This window comes from Perca flavescens, chromosome 12, assembly GCF_004354835.1.
Source record: "Perca flavescens isolate YP-PL-M2 chromosome 12, PFLA_1.0, whole genome shotgun sequence".
NCBI classification, from domain to species: domain Eukaryota; kingdom Metazoa; phylum Chordata; class Actinopteri; order Perciformes; family Percidae; genus Perca; species Perca flavescens.
In genome coordinates this window covers 25,001,825-25,019,126 of record NC_041342.1, presented here as the reverse complement: position 1 = coordinate 25,019,126, position 17,302 = coordinate 25,001,825, and the positions used below count along the sequence as shown (strand labels likewise).

Here is a 17,302-nt window from a genome sequence, read left to right as displayed (position 1 = left end):
CAATAGAGGGACAACTGGGAGGTGGGGGGTATAAATTTACTTAGCTGTGAGAAGAAATTAATTATCTCAGGATCCTTGTACCGCAGCACTTCTAGACCTGTCACATGTAATAAAACTTAGTCATCAGATCTAAATTTGAAACTATAATGCGGTGTACAAATGTTTCTGTGTCAGTGCTTGTCAAGAGCAATTTAACCAAAAGCACTTAAATATGCTCTTCAATCACAGCTGACCGATCCGGCTCAATATGATGGTTTGCCAGCATGAGCATTTCTGGAGCCTGACGCCACTTCCTGACACTATTCTGTACCCATGCCCCCCCCTTTGCCATGTCTTACTTGGAAATTATCGTTTCTGTGAGTGTAGGCCCACAAATACGCCCTGTCTGGTCTTATCATGTTTCTTGCACTAGTTTGTACAGTTTACAAGTCACAGTTGCTTAAGATAGGCATGCAACTGGGGTCAAAAAAGGATTTTAGTGTTTTTATGCATGCTTGAGCAATTGTGTGGAAAAAATGCAGACGGATCTCAGATCCTACACTGTTAAGCATATTTATGCAGGCAATTCTAATAAATTGATAAACTTACACTTAAAAGTTACCATAAACTATCATTTAATCTAATTTTTTAGATGAAGATTTGGCGTTAACGAGGTAACTTCAGGTTCAACACAGGGTTTTGAGTATCACGACGGCGGATCACTTGTTACCGGGTTAAATCGCCGTGGTAATTTATGATGGAACACAATTTTGAAGATTAACGATCAACCGGTGTAAAAGCACCGCCTAACGACCAATCAATACTCGGTTGATAACGGCGTCACCGTTCTTAGAAGAGCCGGTGGAGCTCGGTGCGCGGAGAGAGAGAAAGGCGCTCATAAAGTTAAACATTTAGAGACCGACAAACCCGTCAACATTACCTGATGGGTATTTTTATATAGATTTTCAGCGTAGGGAATTATATATAGGCTATTTGTCGGCTTCTTGAGCCGTGTGTTGCCAATGCGCACATCGATTTGAATTATGTTTTTTTATTTGCTCCCATGATGGCTTACCACTGCCAGGGTTGCAACTGAAATAATAGGCTAAAGCAACGACAATTTATGGAAAGTGTAATTATGGTCAGATCTTGGTCCTGACTGATGGGGAAGTAATTGTATAAATTACGCAATTACAGTGTCGACTGTTTTTTTTTTTTTTTGCCACCTTTCCTTCCTGTTTTAGGAAGCAGCGACTGTATTGCATTTTGCCTGTAAAACCGTATCTGTGTTCTTCATATGTAGAATTATAGTTTGCTCTTCTTATGTCAAATATGCTTTTCTGCTTACGATGGAGCAAACACCTCTTGTAGGCTATGTGAACGCGCGTCGCTGGATTGGCAAACCCTGGGTTGATTGAACTAGTTGTTAACCACCGTCGTGACACAGTTTATGCGGGACAGCGGTTGATAGGTGAAGTCGGGTAACTGAAGGAAATCCAGAGCATGTTGATCTTGATTCGTAGCTACAGTCAGGACCCTCATTTGAAACAAGCAGTTTGGAATATGTTTGAAGTTTTACATCCATCCATTTTTTTTCTTTTTCTTCTGTAGATGTTTCTGGTGATTCTTAAGCTTTTGTCAATGGGAGCAACGGAGCTCGTGGGGTCCTCCTCACTACAGAAGGCGGGGCGTGGAGGTCTTTTGTTATCAAGGCTAACCGACAGGAGTGATGTCGAACATGAAGTCCGTCACTTAACAGGGAGCTTTTGGGGGGGGCGGATTCGAGTCACTACAGCTGCCGAAAAGGTGGGTTCTCATTTGCAGAGTTGTTGTACAGCAAAACAAAGACCATGCGGTCGGTGCTGATGGGTTAAGTGCAGTCTTAACAGTCTTACTGGTTAAACAGGAAACAAACTCCGCGAGACATGTTAAACCGGTGAATTTGAACTCCACATGTTCGAGTTTTTAAGCTATCGTTACTTCTCATTCTGCTTAACAAAGTCAAATTATTTAGTCTGTTTGTGGTGGTCACTATCTAAACCTGCCGTTCATCGTGCCGTCCTTCGAATTATTAATGCTTTATATATTTTTTTTTTTTTTTTACATTTAATGGGCCATATGAAAGTGGTGGATAAATGACTGAGCAAAATTGTCCAGGAGATATAATTGCAGAGTTATAGACCTTTTAAAAAAAACTTCTGTATTGGTAGGTTTAGCAGGGAGGCTGGCCACAAAAGAGGGGGGCACGCTGAACAGGACGTTAGGATGACCTTGGGTCCGAGGAAGCGGAGCGGCGGCGGGGACGGGGGCAGTCACTCGGAGCCCCAAGACTCCCACTCGGGTGTGGGGAAAGATGCAGGAGGAAGCTCTGGGGTGGCTTTGAAAAAACAGATCGGCCTAGTCAGCGCCTGTGCCATTATAATCGGTAAGTAGGCCTACATGGGATGTAGGCTAATTGTTAATATCACCCTCAGGCAGTGAAGCTCCCACAAGTTTTTAAGAAAACACAATTTTCTGCATAAATAATTAATTTCATATAACAGTTGACTATGTATCATCATGCTTTATTGTTTAAGTTGTCATTGGGCGTAAATAACGGGCTAAAGCTGAATTCAAAATGTGTTTGCGTTCCACTAGGCTACATACTTTTAAAAGTAAAAGGCCCCTGTTGACAACAAACAAGTCCAACAGGTTATACTGCCTTGTGATGACATTGTTCGGGCAACAAAATAATCCAACATTTAGTTTCACTTGGATTTCATTACAGATATTTTACAGCTTGTTTGTGTCATAAATCACCAATTTGGACTAATCAGGCCCAATTTTATAGATCCCAGCCACCCAAGTAATATTTTTCTCATTTTAAATGCATGTTGAAAGTCTTCCTTTACTTGTGTAAAGACAATGTGGCTGAATCAAGCTGCAATGACTTAAAACACAACCATTCACATTGCACTCTAAAAGGTTAAGCATTATACTGACTATAATCTCTCCCTGTGATTGCTGAACAGCGTACTCGTACATCTTTCACAGGCTGTTTCATGGTCACTTTCATGTTTCCAGGGAGCTGTTGGCTGCCATGAATCCTGCTTTGTCGGCTGCCTACTTCCCATACATGCAGAGGGAAAATAAGAAAGAAATGTCAATAAAAAGCAATCCCACTAATGATAGTGCCCACCATTATAGAGACCGCATTTCCCGTTGCCATCTTAAGCATGGTTGGGGTGTGGTTGCTTTATTGACAAGAAGATGCTAAACCCTGATCTCTGTGGTGGCCTCAGTATGATGTATGGATTTTAATGAGTAAATAAGTTTCATCTGAAGAATAATGTTGAAATGTATTTATCGTTAGTCAAATTAATGTGATACACATATTTCAAAAAGTAAAAGGTAACCTTAACCAAATTTGAGCAACAAAAAAAGAGAGCAGTAGTAATTTTACAACTTAATCCTTTTAAAGTGTATATAATCCTTGTGACTGTCTCTGTTCCTGGACTTGCTGAGTCAGGCTTCAAGTGCTGTCTTTTTGTCACCGTTGCATAATTGCTTTTAATCCCAAGCTTAACAGCCCATACATTCAGTAAGTGACAACTGATGCTGTTTTGCTGTAAATTGTAACTACACATTCAAACTGCACAAAGTGGCAAGGACCTTATTTCCATGAAATCAGGGTAGGCCCTGGCCACTGTCACAGGTGCACTACATTCTTCATCTTTTCCCAGCCACTGTACTTGCCTTCATTTGTTTGTTGGTCCCAAGAGTTGCACAAAATGTATAAACTGATTTTTGCCATATTCTTGGGAAACATGGGGTATCTGTTTGGCTAGTCCCAAGTGCAGGATCAGGCTGCTAAAAGAATTCATATTATAGGCCAATGTGAAACAATAATATGAGCCGGTAGTGTGTGCCTTGCACTGTGGACCAGGGCTAGACTGAGCCGCAGCCCAGGAATGAAGAAACTGAGCCCCAAGACACTAACACAAAGCCCAAGGTAATTTTGTATCTGATGCAAAACATGAGCAATACAGGAAATGGGGCATCATGTGACAGGAAGTTGTCTTTCCCTTTATAGCCTGAATTATGTTTAAGTGGCTTTAAGCTTGATGAGCATAATATATGCAATGTTATGTTTCTTTATACAGAAGATGAGTGACTTTTTTTTTTTTTTCCATTGCCATGCTATACCATTGGTTAAGGAAAAAGCCATAAAAGTGAGTCAAGTGAGTCAGATACTGAGTTTGCCAGCCTCAAAGCCTCAGGTAGGTAGTTCCACAGCTAAGGGGCCCTGGAACAGCAAAAAAAGCCCAGTCACCTTTTGTTTTCCATTCAAGATCTTGGAACCATTAGTAGGGCCCTGCCAGAGGATTGCTCAGCAGTGTTCAGGCTCATAGGGAATTCACAGATCCCATAAATAGGCAGGAGCCAAACCATTCAGGGCTTTAAAAACGAGCAGTAAAATCTTAACTCAGTTCTGAAACCAACAGGTAACCAGTGCAGGGCAGCAAGGATTGCTGTGATGTGGTCACTTCTCTTAGTCCAAGTTATAAGCCTGGCATCAGCATTTTGTATCAACTGCAGTCTTTGGATGTTTCCCCTGCTGATGCCAGAATAAACGGCGGTGCAAAAATTGAGTCTGGAGGAGATAAAAGCATGGATGATATTTTCTAGTCTGCAGAGAAAAGAAATAACCTGATCTTGGTTAACTGTCTCTAACATCTAACATTGATATGCCTGAGCATTCAACCCTGTGTCTGATTTTGGTCCTTAATCTGTCTTCTGTGTCAATTTTTTTTCTCTCTCACTCAGGCAACATCATTGGATCAGGGATTTTTGTGAGTCCAAAGGGGGTCCTGGAGAATGCTAGCTCCGTGGGTGTGGCCATCATTGTGTGGGTTATCACTGGAGTTATCACAGCCATTGGTGCTCTCTGCTATGCAGAGTTAGGTGTGACCATCCCCAAGTCAGGGGGAGACTACTACTATGTCAAGGACATCTTTGGAGGATTGGCAGGGTGAGAACAAAATGCTATTTGTCTGATTATCAGATTAAAGCCCTTATGTGTAAATTTAAAAATCTGATTTTAGGTGACTGAGTGGAAAACCCAAAAGCCATAGGTGAGCCTCTACAGAAATTTGACGTGAGGACACTGAGTAAAGTGTTGAAGCAATGCACACTGTACCAAAGTTAACTGGGATTGTCTCATAATGTACATAAAGGGGCTTTAACAAATGTTTGTGGTAACTTGTGGGTTTATGTTTTATAAAGTTGTGTTCCAATTCCGTGTAGTTCATGTAGTATTCACAAGCGAAACAAACCTGTTTTAATTAATGAGAATTTCCTGTCAACCCAGTCCCCATCCCTCCTCCTCCACAACCATGCTCACCATATAATTAAATCCTCTCTAATGTATTGTGTTTTGTATTCCCAGCATCCCAGACTGCCACTGACCCAGTTTCACTCATTTCTCTTGTCTTTAACAACAATGCCCCAGTGCATTTCTATAATGCACTTCGCTAATATGCTTAACTTTCTTTTTTCCAATACATTTTGCGTTAACGAGGGCTGGCATGCTCTCACACGGTTGAGCTGTTGACTGTGGTGTGTGGTATGTTGCTATGTCTCATTAACCTCCTTCCCGTGTTGTCTGCAGGTTTCTGCGTCTGTGGATTGCATTGTTGGTTATCTACCCCACTAACCAGGCTGTGATATCTCTCACTTTTTCAAACTACGTCCTGCAGCCCCTCTTCCCCTCCTGCCTCCCCCCAGAGAGTGGCTTACGCTTGCTGGCTGGTGTCTGCCTGAGTGAGTCATACATTTAAAGCGACGATTAAATGGCTATTGGTTGAGGCTAGTGCATTAACAGATACAGATCATGACACAGCATTAAAAGCCCACTTTGAAGAATAATTTCAGACATGGTAAAATTATTGTATTTTGTCAAAACCCTTCTCAAAGATGCTGAACTCTGTCAAAAGAAACCCTTATAGGTGCCAGATTTAATTGTTGATTAGTGTGTACTAGAGGCAGTGAATGAGGCCGTGCAAAAACTATTTAGCTTGTCAGTGAATGCACACCAAATGCAGCACTCACAAGAGTGCAACCCAGTCTGTAAAACAGTTGTATAAGGTCTTCAAATAATTCAAATTAGATAATTTGAGTAATCTTGTTTTGAGCTTGATGACAAGCTTGGTACAAATTGTGAACAGGAAGCCTGCGTTGCAAACTGAAATTGAATGTAACAGGTAACAAAATATGCTGTATTAATAATGCATGAGTTTCATTATGGGCTGTTGTAGGAGATTGAGCCATACTGGTTACGAACATTCAGGATATCCCTGCCTGTCTGTCGGCCCACCATTGTGGTCCAAACTGAAATATCTCAAAAACAATGTAAAGGATTAGGATTTACAATGAGTTAGCATGCTAATATGCTAAACTAATGTGTTTTAGCATTTAGCTCCAAGCACCACTGTGCCTAAGTACAGCCTTACAACGCTGCTATACCATGGCACGCGTTTTTTAGGCTACAACATTTTTTGTCACATACAGCAAACCTCTCCTCACTATCCGCGAGCTGCCGGTCCCCTAAACACACTGTAAAAAAACCACGGTCTCTGTAGACAGCCTAGGGTCCACTAACTCCAACAAAAACAAACATGCAAACATACACAAACCGTGTTCCAGTGTTCAGCCAATAACGGACAAGAAGGATTTGTGGGGGGGGGGGTTAGTGCGCTGAAGCACAGAATGGAGGGAATGGGATGAGGAGGAGGGAGGAGCGAGCTAGTCTTCGTTTTGTTTAAAAATACTTTGAACGTAAACCAGAAGTAACGTCACCCAACATTGCTTAGAGCACCTTTAAACAAGTCATGGAAGAGCAATACTACATTTTTTGAGTCCACCTTAATGTTCAAGCAAACCCTGTTTTTTTATTTATTTATTTTTTACCCTGCCTGTTAAAGTGAAACACTGTTTAGTGTTTCTAAGATTGGTCATACAAATGGTTTTTGCAGGTGTTTGTTATATTTGTATTGGAGCAGGCTTTTATTTAGGTGTAAAGGGTGAATCCATGCATTATGCAATGTTTGGACTAGTTTCACATGTGTTCCAAACACATTGTCAGAATACAAATAACTGTCTTGTCACCACCTTGTTCATACAGTAGAAGGTGGTACCCAACCCAAAGTTAGAAATTGCAAACAAAATTTGGTTTTTAAATGTTATTTCCACAACCCATAATCTCCTCCAGTGATTCCCAGTTAGAACTTACTGAACTCAAGATGTAACTTTTCTGGACACTATTTCAACCACAAGACGAGCTTTTCTGTTCAGTGTCACATTTACTGTAGCTCACTACTGCTGGTCCTGAAGATGAGTCATAAAGGTTAATAGGTGTTGTGCCAATTCATTAAATTAGATCAATCTATTAAAATGGGACAAAATGGCTTAAGGCCAAACAAATATTTAACACATTTTAAATGTGTATTCGTTTGTCATTAAGATACATTAACTCCATGCTTTTGCAATAAATTAATATTTATTATATAGATACGACACCATCTGCTTAGGAGAGTTATGTATCCAGCTCAAAATGGGATGGTCCTTTTTAAATTAGACCACCAAGGAACCCCGTAGGCTTTACAGGCTGATCTCATTCTGAAGTAGAAGAAAAGGCAGTGCTTGTCAACATCCTATCGAGACACTAGCTCTTGAAAGTCAAGAATAGCGCTTTCCCCACTAATATCCTGAAGGGTATTAATTCCTTTCTCTTTCCAATATTTGTTAGCAAATGGTTTTCCCCCAGACAGAAGGTGACTATTATGCCATAACGGGGATGCCTTGCACCATATATTGTTTAATTTTATGAATTTTTCTACTGCTCTAAATATTTGTATCATATACGTCAAGATCGGACCATAATGTAACGCACATTTCTTGGTAGAGATACCTACCAGAGTAGTCTTTCAGCCGTATTAGTGCTAAGTCTTGTTCTATACTTTTCCATGAAGAAATGTTGTCCTCCTCCATCCAGCTTTTAAACCTTTTAAAATAAGCGCCCAATGATAAAGCTTAAAGTTAGGGCACGCCAGCCCCCCATTCATCTTATTGACCTGGAGAGCTGACCACCTCAATTGCAGGCGTTTACCATTCCATACATAACGTCGAAGTAAGGTGTCCAATTTTTGCCAATATCCTGCTGGAGGCCAATAAATTAATATTTATGATGTAAAACAGCATTATGCATTTACCTGTTTCTAGTCAATTCTTGCAGTTCCAACAAATAGTACAGTTTTTCTTTAATATAGAAAGTGTCAAACATTTAGCATAATTGATCATTGACTAATTTTTCACAACACCCAATGTAGAAGGGCAGTGGGTGAAATTCACTACTCGAGTTGCGTGCTTAAGTCAATTGTTCACATTTTTAGATTGCACCATATTATTTGTATGAGCATACTGTAGGTCAGTGGAATGGAACAGTTGTATTCCTCACATGACAACAGATATCATTTATAACTTTTCTCTTGTTGTCCTGTAGTGTTGTTGACGTGGGTGAACTGCTACAGTGTGCGCTGGGCTACATGCGTCCAAGATGTCTTCACCGCCGGCAAGCTTTTGGCCTTGGGTCTCATCATAGTCATGGGTGTCGTCCAAATATGCAAAGGTATTATTCGCTCTCAAATAACAAAAAAAAATTGCCGGTCCATCACAGATGTCTTCTTACTTAATACTTTTATTTCTTAAAGTGATGGTTCAGAGTAATTTCACCCTAGGGTCCTTTGCACCATGACCTCGAGCCAAACACCCCCACAGAAGCTTTTTTTCACCTGGGTCTAACATTGGGAGAGTTAGCGTAGAGTAGCATTATCAGCTGAATAGCTTATTAGCGCACGGGCTAATGGACCCACATTTTTATCTCGTAAATGACCCCACTAATAATGCCCGAAATGATACCAAACTTCTACACTAGTACAAATAGGTTATGTACTCATAAAACAATGGATTGGAAAGTTTGTAAGTACACCAGAAGTTTATGAACACTTGCCTGCTCTCTTCTGCTCACTGTTGCTGCTGCTGCTGCTACCTGCAGTTAGACGAGTGCTTAGGGCCGTCTACAAATTACTACACGAAAAGAGATACAACAAAAATATTTTTTAATTTAACTTTTTTTTTTTTAAGTAAGTGCTGTAGTATAACTAGCAGGAGACAAGTAATAACTGAGGTAGGTTTGGAGACATTACCTTATTTAATCATTAAATTAATAAATATTTTTGTTGTATCTCTTTTCGGTGTAGTAATTTGTAGACGGCCCTAAGCACTCGAACCATCACTTTAAGTTTTATTTCGTACTGTCTGTTACTGTCCATGTCTCTCTCTCTCTCTTAGAGCAGTGTTCCTAATCTTTTTGGCTTTTAGCCTTTTTAAAGTGAAGCAGTGTCAACTGTGTGTTGCATGATGTCGGAGTTGTGAGCAGTTCAAAGAGTGATGTTCCCTTCTTGGAGTGTTCTGAGGTCTGAAGAGGAAATACTATCCAGTATTTCACAATAAATATGGAGCTTTGTATTTATTTCTTGTTAATCACCTCATCCTCCACTTCCATTGGCCCCTAGTTTGGAAATCACTGTCTTAAAGCTTTAGAGCGTAACTTTTTTTTATATTAATTAACATCCGTTACATACATGCCATTGCCAAATGAGTTGCTACAAAGCTAATTAAGCCGGCTCTCTGTATTTCTCAATATGGCTATGTTTAGAATATGGTGACTTTGGCGCGCAGAAGCTCGAACGAAGATAATTACCTCTTCTGAAGGTGTGTGTGTGTGTGTGTGTGTGTGTGTGTGTGTGTGTGTGTGTGTGTGTGTGTGTGTGTGTGTGTGTGTGTGTGTGTGTGTGTGTGTGTGTGTGTGTGTGTGTGTGTGTGTGTGTGTGTGTGTGTGTGTGTGTGTGTGTGTGTGTGTGTGTGTGTGTGTGTGTGTGTGTGTGTGTGTGCTCATGAACCGTTAATCCAATCTACTTCACACTTGGTTTCCTGGATACACAATGGACTTGGGGTTTGGATTTTGGAGCAATTTGGACAGCATTGGATATTAAAATTAAAACTAAACGGCTGAACAATAAACTGCTGGTGCAGCACGCATGCAGGCTGTTGACACACTCTGGACAGCAGCGGGGGTGGGGGAGGTTTACCGGCTTGGGCTGTGGTTCACTTTTTGCAGCTTCTAACGTTACATAATTGCTGGATATATCAAGCAAACTTTTCTTCACGTTCCTGGAGAGCGAGCAGATAGCTGACAGGAACATTGCAACTGTTGTGTTGAAAAAGGTTGGGGGGTAAAGGCGCTATGTGGCTTTTCCGTGTCTATTATTTCGCTAAGAGGAAACTCAATAAAAAGCCATTTGCCAACACTAAATATCAAACAAAAGCTAGACACTATATCATATTAAGTTGCTGGGAGCTGTACATTCACCACATCTTTTATTTATTTTTATTTTTTTAAGATTATTTTATGGGCATTTTTAGGCCTTTATTTGACAGGACAGCTGAAGACATGGAAGGGGAGAGAGAGGGGGGAATGACATGCAGTAAAGGGCTGCAGGTTGTAGTCGAACCCGGGCCTGCTGCATCGAGGAGTAAACCTCTATATATGGGCGCCCGTTCTCCCAACTGAGCTCTCTGGGCGCCCTACATTCACTACTTCTAAACAGAGGCAGATCAGACCTAATCTTAGAGCCTATTCCTCCACAGCGCTGTGCAGTGCAGACTATCTCAGAGCTGACCGGGCAAAGACAGCAGTTTTCATCAGACTCACCCTGGGTCCGGTTAAAAAAAAAGTGTACTGATAACTCTAATAACCTTACCGTCGCCAAAATACCCCCGCAATTCAAATCCATACTTCGTTAACTGTCAAGCCACAAGTGTTAATCCTATATCTTTGTTAATGATAATACTAGATGAGACAACAGCAGCGTCATTATAAACGCTGACTTTGTGGTGATATCAAATGCAATATCGTTGACGAAAAAGACTACACTAAAATGTTTCTCTCTCTCTCTCTCTCTCTCTCTCTCTCTCTCTCTCTCTCTCTCTCTCTCTCTCTCTCTCTCTCTGATTAGCTCTCATAACAGGCCAGGTGGGTAGCGAACCGCCATTAGGCAACTGTCTGATTAGGTACTCCACATTTTCATTTTGATATTTAGTGATTCAATTCTGAATCTGCAACGTTCTCTATCAGGTAAATATAGTAGTACAATATACAGTGTAGTTGCATATTAAGGGGTTCGGGGTCCCATGGGATTTGTGATTCCAACGTAATACACACACACACACACACACACACACACACACACGACTCATATTCCACTTTAACATAGAAGCTGGAGATGCAGTCTAGTTAATATCTCTTTTGTCTAGACCTTTTATGTGATCTGGTATTACCAGAAAGATGTCTTTGTAGATGAAATGTATAGTTAACACATTATTAGACCTCTGCATCTATAATAAAAATACTTTTTTTTTTTTTAAACACCCTGTAAAAGAATTGTACGTTGTGTCTGGTGACCTCTGCTGCTCAGATTGTGGTAGTAAAAAAGCAGCTCACATCAAGTTGGACTTAATTTCAATGAAATCTGACATGTGATTTTTTTTTTTGTTCACAGGTCACTATTACTGGCTGGAGCCAGCACACGCCTTTGAGACCTTCCAAGACTACAGTGTCGGTCAGATAGCTTTGTCCTTCCTACAAGGTTCCTTTGCTTATGGAGGCTGGAACTTCCTCAACTACATCACAGAGGAGTTGGTTGATCCATACAGGTAACATGCACATTTGCAAGAGCAAAAACAAAAACAAAAAAATAACATAATGCATTAAATGATTGTGCTATTAAGATTAAAAAACAAATGGTTGGTGGCCGGGTAAGCTCAGTTGGTAGAGCAGGTGCACATATATGGAGGTGTATACCTTGACGCAAAAGGTCCAGGGTTCGAGTCCGACCTGAGACGATTTCCTGCATGTCATCCCCCTCTCTCTCCCCTTTCATATCTGTCTGTTCTTTCCATTAAAGGCTGAAATGCCCTAAAAAATCTTTAAAAAAAAAAAATGGTTGTATAAAGACATCTTTACTAAAACAAGAAATGAAACCATAAGTTAAGATTTAAGCAATGAAGCTTTGAAGAGTTTCTAAATCTTGAGATGTTTGCGTGATTTACTCACTGAAAAAAATCCTTTACTTGATATATGTACCAAAGGCATCAGACACACACACACACACACACACACACACACACACACACACACACACACACACACACACACACACAATTAAAATGCATGTTTAATATACACTCTGTGGCCACTGTATAAGGTACACCTGTACAATCTAATGTAATCCAAAAGGGTTATATCCAATCCAACCAATTAAAAAAAAAAAAAAAAAAAAAAAAAGGCAAGAATTGTATTCAAATCTGATTTGTTCATAAACCACTTAGAAATCGTATCCCTGTCACCAGTCCATCCATTTACAATTTACAAATTGTTTTGGATTATGCATCCATATGTTTCACTGGTTGAAATCTAAGGTTAGTAATGTTTTTCTATTTTAACCTTAACCTTCAGTCACCGAAATGGTTAATGTACCATGAACCGCAATCTGGTCTCTCATCCTCCAGGAATCTACCACGTGCAATCTTCATCTCCATCCCCGTGGTCACCTTCGTTTATGTGTTTGCCAACGTGGCCTACATCACAGCCCTGAGCCCGCAGGAGCTGCTGGCCTCCAATGCTGTGGCAGTGGTGAGAAAACAGACCAACAATAACTTGTAATGTAGACAATGCATGCAGCTAGAAGCTTATTAGTCTTTGTAACCACATTGATCTGACCGATGTTCCTCATTGTAACCTAGAGCTAGTAATGCTGAGTCTGGTCACCCTTTTGCTCTCCATTTTAAAATGTCTTGATTAGTGGCTGCTATTCAAGTATGTGTACTTGTTGTCTCCTCCTCCTCCTCTTCTCTTCTTCTAATATTTCTCCCAGACATTTGGAGAGAAATTGCTAGGAGTTATGTCATGGATCATGCCCATCTCTGTGGCGCTCTCCACCTTCGGGGGGGTCAATGGCTCCCTCTTCACTTCGTCGCGGTCAGTTTGCCCCCTCCCCACCCCCTCTTCTGTCCTCCCTCTCTTCTCATTACAGCTTTTGCAGTTGCCATGTTTTATTTTTTATTTAATTTTTTGGTTGAGTTCCCATGTGGATATTTTAGCCCAATACCTGGTAGATGTACATGGAGACACTGTAAGCAGGGTGAAAATGAGAAGCTAAACCTGAATAAAATGCACAAGCAGTGTAAATGCTCATCTCTAGGGCCACAAGCTGGATTTCAGGTTGTGGGGAAAGAGACTGAATAGAAAGTTGCATTCCTCTAGGAACATATTTGGCTTTGGTAAGATGACCCCACTTGTCCAATAACGCATTCCAAAGTACTGCAGCCATTGTACTCCTGTTTTGGTCCATTTATTCCCCTGTCTCTTCACTGGTGCTTCCATAATCACCTGAACTGTGTGTTTCCTGAGCTCTCAGCTGGCGAGTGCACACGGTAAGCATGCACCAGCAGGCTCTGCTCTCAGCACTCAACAGTCTTTGGTTCCGTCTCTCAGGCTGTTTTTTGCCGGAGCGAGGGAAGGCCACCTCCCACGTCTGCTGGCCATGATTCACGTCACACGCTGCACTCCTATCCCAGCTTTACTGTTTACTGTGAGTCAAAGGAACAAAATACCCAACCTCTACTGTTTGTCCTTGTGCAGAAATGATAACATTCCCCCCTCCCCCTCTCACCACATTCAGTTGATTTCCACTCTGCTGATGTTGTGCACCAGTGACATTTACACCCTCATAAACTACGTGGGTTTCATCAACTACCTCTTCTATGGGGTCACTGTCGCCGGGCAGATTGTGCTGCGCATCAAAGAGCCCGACCTGCATCGACCCATCAAGGTAAAGACGCACAGTCGCACATGCATTTGGTTTGCCACCATTTATACTAACAATCAAGTGCCAGGGCATAGTAGCGACACTCAAGAGTGTAAAACCATTTTATTCCTAATAATAATAATAATAATAATAATAATAATAATAATAATAATAATAATAATAATAACATGGCTCGGCCTATGCAAGGCTACAGAGCTCACTTTTAGGCCACGCTTGTATCTAATTCTGGTTCATAACAAACAATCCAATTTCACAAATCTTTTGAAGCAAAGGCTCTGCACTGACTACCTAAAGAAAGGTATCAAAATGGTGTCTTCAATGTATTAATAATTGTTTAATAGATAAAACCACTTTTTTGTATATATTTTTTTTTAAACTTTTCTCCCTCATCCTCCAGGTGAGCCTGATATGGCCAGTAATCTACCTGCTGTTCTGGGCCTTCCTGCTGGTCTTTTCCCTTTACTCTGAGCCTGTCGTCTGCGGTATTGGTCTGGCCATTATGATGTCTGGTGTCCCTGTATATTGCCTAGGAGTATACTGGGAAAACAAGCCGCAGTGTTTTGATATTACTATTGGTAAGGCAACATCGTGGTGTCTTAGATAAAAGCTGTCAGGTCTTGAATTCGAAAATGTTATTTCAACTTTGAGATGCTCGCAAATGTGAGTCCGTCCCATAGGCTGTAAAAATAAGCTCTGTCCGCTTCAAAAGTGAATTGTGTGAAGTTTGATTCTGTATTAAATGCATGGGTTAAAAGGTTAAAGTTACACAGATGTTCAGTTTTACTACATTTGTCAGCATTAAAGGGGACCCGGCTTCACTTGTTATTGGGCAATTTTAAATACAACGATCCAACTTAAATAACTCGCATAAAAGGAAATATGCTATAGATGTAATTGTATCTCTATAAAGTAGAGGATTCATTTAAAAAGTGAACCCAGTTTGATGGAAAGCATAAAAATAAAATCAGGATACATGCTAACAAGTATTTAAGAAATTAACCATTAATATATTAATATGAACCATTAACTCTAATATCAAAATGTTTTTCTTTGTCTCTTTCCCAACTATATCAGGTAAAATGACTCATCTGTGCCAAAAGCTCTGTTCGGTGGTCTATCCAGTCATGAAGGAGAACGTGGAGCCCCATGGGCCTCAAAACAAAGATGGAGAAGATGACGAGCCCTCAAACGGCTGATTGATGATGTGCATAAAAAAAAAACAGACAATGTCTCACGCTTTTTTTGGGAGGAAAAGGCACTTTGAGAAAACTCTCAGAAAATTAGCATACATATTCACTTGTTTTACATATTCATTTGTTTTACAACACTGGACTTTCTAGCTCTATTTTTGACTGGCCTTAAGGCTGACCACCATTTCAGTGTATAGCCAGGGAACAAATGTTTGAGATGAAATATGTCTTACTCTGTGAATTTATGAAACAGTGAAATTTTGACATCACATTAAAATTTAAAACGTCCTTTTGTTTTGCCTTTTGTGGTTTGGTTTTGGGAGTTAGGGGAGAAATATTTTAATAAGCATGTTATATATATTGTTCAAGCTCTGTGTTTATAATTTCACCTCACTATAGTAACACTAAAATGACAATTTTCAGATGGTTTAATGGATTTTATTCTTATTGGATTCATAACTTTGTTATGTACCCAATTGTATGAATGATTCATTAAAAATGTTTCCCTTTTGTATTACATACAGGCAGATATGGCTTTAGAGAATGAAGAATTATTATTTTTCCTTTTTAAAAACATGTTCTCGTAATATGAAGCGCTTCTTCTTTTCCTAAGAAGTAGTAAAAAAATGAACAGTCCACGAGGTGACATCAAAAAGCCGCTGTATTTTCTTGATTTATTAATCAACCGAAAGCTCATGGTAGAAAAACATTTCCCGAAGTGCATCTGCAATGCGTATTTGGCATATAGTGACCATATACCCAATTTCTGAAGATGTTACCATTTTCCCAGGTATTTGTATCACCTGAATTATGTTTGACACGTTGGTATCTGTTAAATGATACTGGGATGCCTAGTTTTTTTTTTTTTTTTATGTATTTTACGGTGTTGCATTGTGCTGTATACTGAGGTGGTGGTATTGGTACTGTGCTGCCTACCTGCAGCAGCACCTCATTAATGTTTCATCCACCTGTTGGAACACCTGACGTAGAAGGGGCGGAGTCCACGCACAATGAGCGATCAAATTGCGTAAGTCACGGGCGGCTATGACAAGCCTTGCTGGGTCAAGATGTCACTTTGCCCTAAATAAGACAGGAAAATACATGACTGGGCCTTCAAAATAAAAGCCTGAAGCTTTTGTACCCAAATGTTACATGAATTGGAGATTTTGGATGGATCAGAACTCCCAATTCATGCAGCCTACGTCACATATTTAATTGCTTATATTTTCATACTGGAAACACATTTTGTTCATAACCACCGTCAACAAATATAATTTTTAAATGCAGTGTAAAGATAATGAAAAGCAGAAAGCCTAGAGCTTTCGGGGGCTTGGTTCTGTGGAAATCTGGGGCAGCACAATTTGCTAGTTTGGTAATCCAGTCTTTACTATTTAACAATTTGTAGTCTGCAGTCCCTGCTATCACTATTTAGGGTGAACAGTACAATTAGACTAGGCCAATAACACTTTAAAGGTATGAGATTTAATAATTAGGGTATATGTAGACTACTTTAGCTAAATATGTTTATTTCCTATTATGATATAATATGAGATATTTACAAGATGCAACTTGACCTGGCCATGACAACTGCCAAATAAGTGTATCCAAGGTAGTCTTCAATGTTTTTTACACAAGTAAGCCTTCTGTCCATCTGCTGATGTAGACCATGAGATGCGGTGAAAGGCCTGAAAAAAGCTAGTCATTGGACCTTGACTTTAGACAATTTTTTTTAAATCATACCTAAGTTACTGGAGTAATAAACCCTTTTCCCTGTAGATTTGACTTGTCACAGCAGGCAAAGCACAGCTCTTTTCTATGACACGTTAAATTGTCTTCTGTGAAAAGGCCTATTCCCAAAAGTGTAGAGAATTTAAAGCAGGGTTTAGACATTTGTGTATGGGGATTAACAGGACAGAACATACAGTTGAACAATTGAATTAATGAAACATTTTAAATGTATTGAAATAAATGTTATATTCTAATTGCATTTATAAAGTAGGTTTTATTTTGAAAGGTGTGGCAGGAAGTCGTGTGATTATGTTTGGCTCTTTTGACACTATCTGCATGGATACACAATATTTGGGTTTCCAGCCTACTAACTGCTGCCGTGTATTGGAGGGGGTTCGGTTGAACCGGTTCACTTTTTAA

General features: G+C 40.1%; 1 protein-coding gene across 5 annotated transcripts; it reads left to right on the top strand.

Moving 5' to 3' along the window:
* Nucleotides 1–1,248: 1,248 nt before the first annotated feature.
* On the top strand, nucleotides 1,249–15,459 carry slc7a8b (solute carrier family 7 member 8b). Of its 5 annotated transcripts, none has more exons than XM_028593890.1 (13): nucleotides 1,249–1,450; nucleotides 1,591–1,785; nucleotides 2,190–2,404; nucleotides 4,786–4,990; nucleotides 5,630–5,781; nucleotides 8,519–8,644; nucleotides 11,637–11,790; nucleotides 12,646–12,769; nucleotides 13,011–13,114; nucleotides 13,631–13,727; nucleotides 13,818–13,967; nucleotides 14,362–14,539; nucleotides 15,039–15,459. In XM_028593890.1, exons 3-13 carry the CDS (start codon nucleotides 2,245–2,247, stop codon nucleotides 15,158–15,160), a joined length of 1,572 nt encoding a protein of 523 aa, XP_028449691.1. In that variant the 5' UTR covers nucleotides 1,249–1,450; nucleotides 1,591–1,785; nucleotides 2,190–2,244; the 3' UTR covers nucleotides 15,161–15,459. The 5 variants fall into 5 exon arrangements, with proteins under 5 accessions (XP_028449691.1, XP_028449690.1, XP_028449689.1 ...); XM_028593889.1 differs by having other exon boundaries at nucleotides 1,249–1,460; XM_028593888.1 differs by having other exon boundaries at nucleotides 1,249–1,785.
* Nucleotides 15,460–17,302: the final 1,843 nt, after the last annotated feature.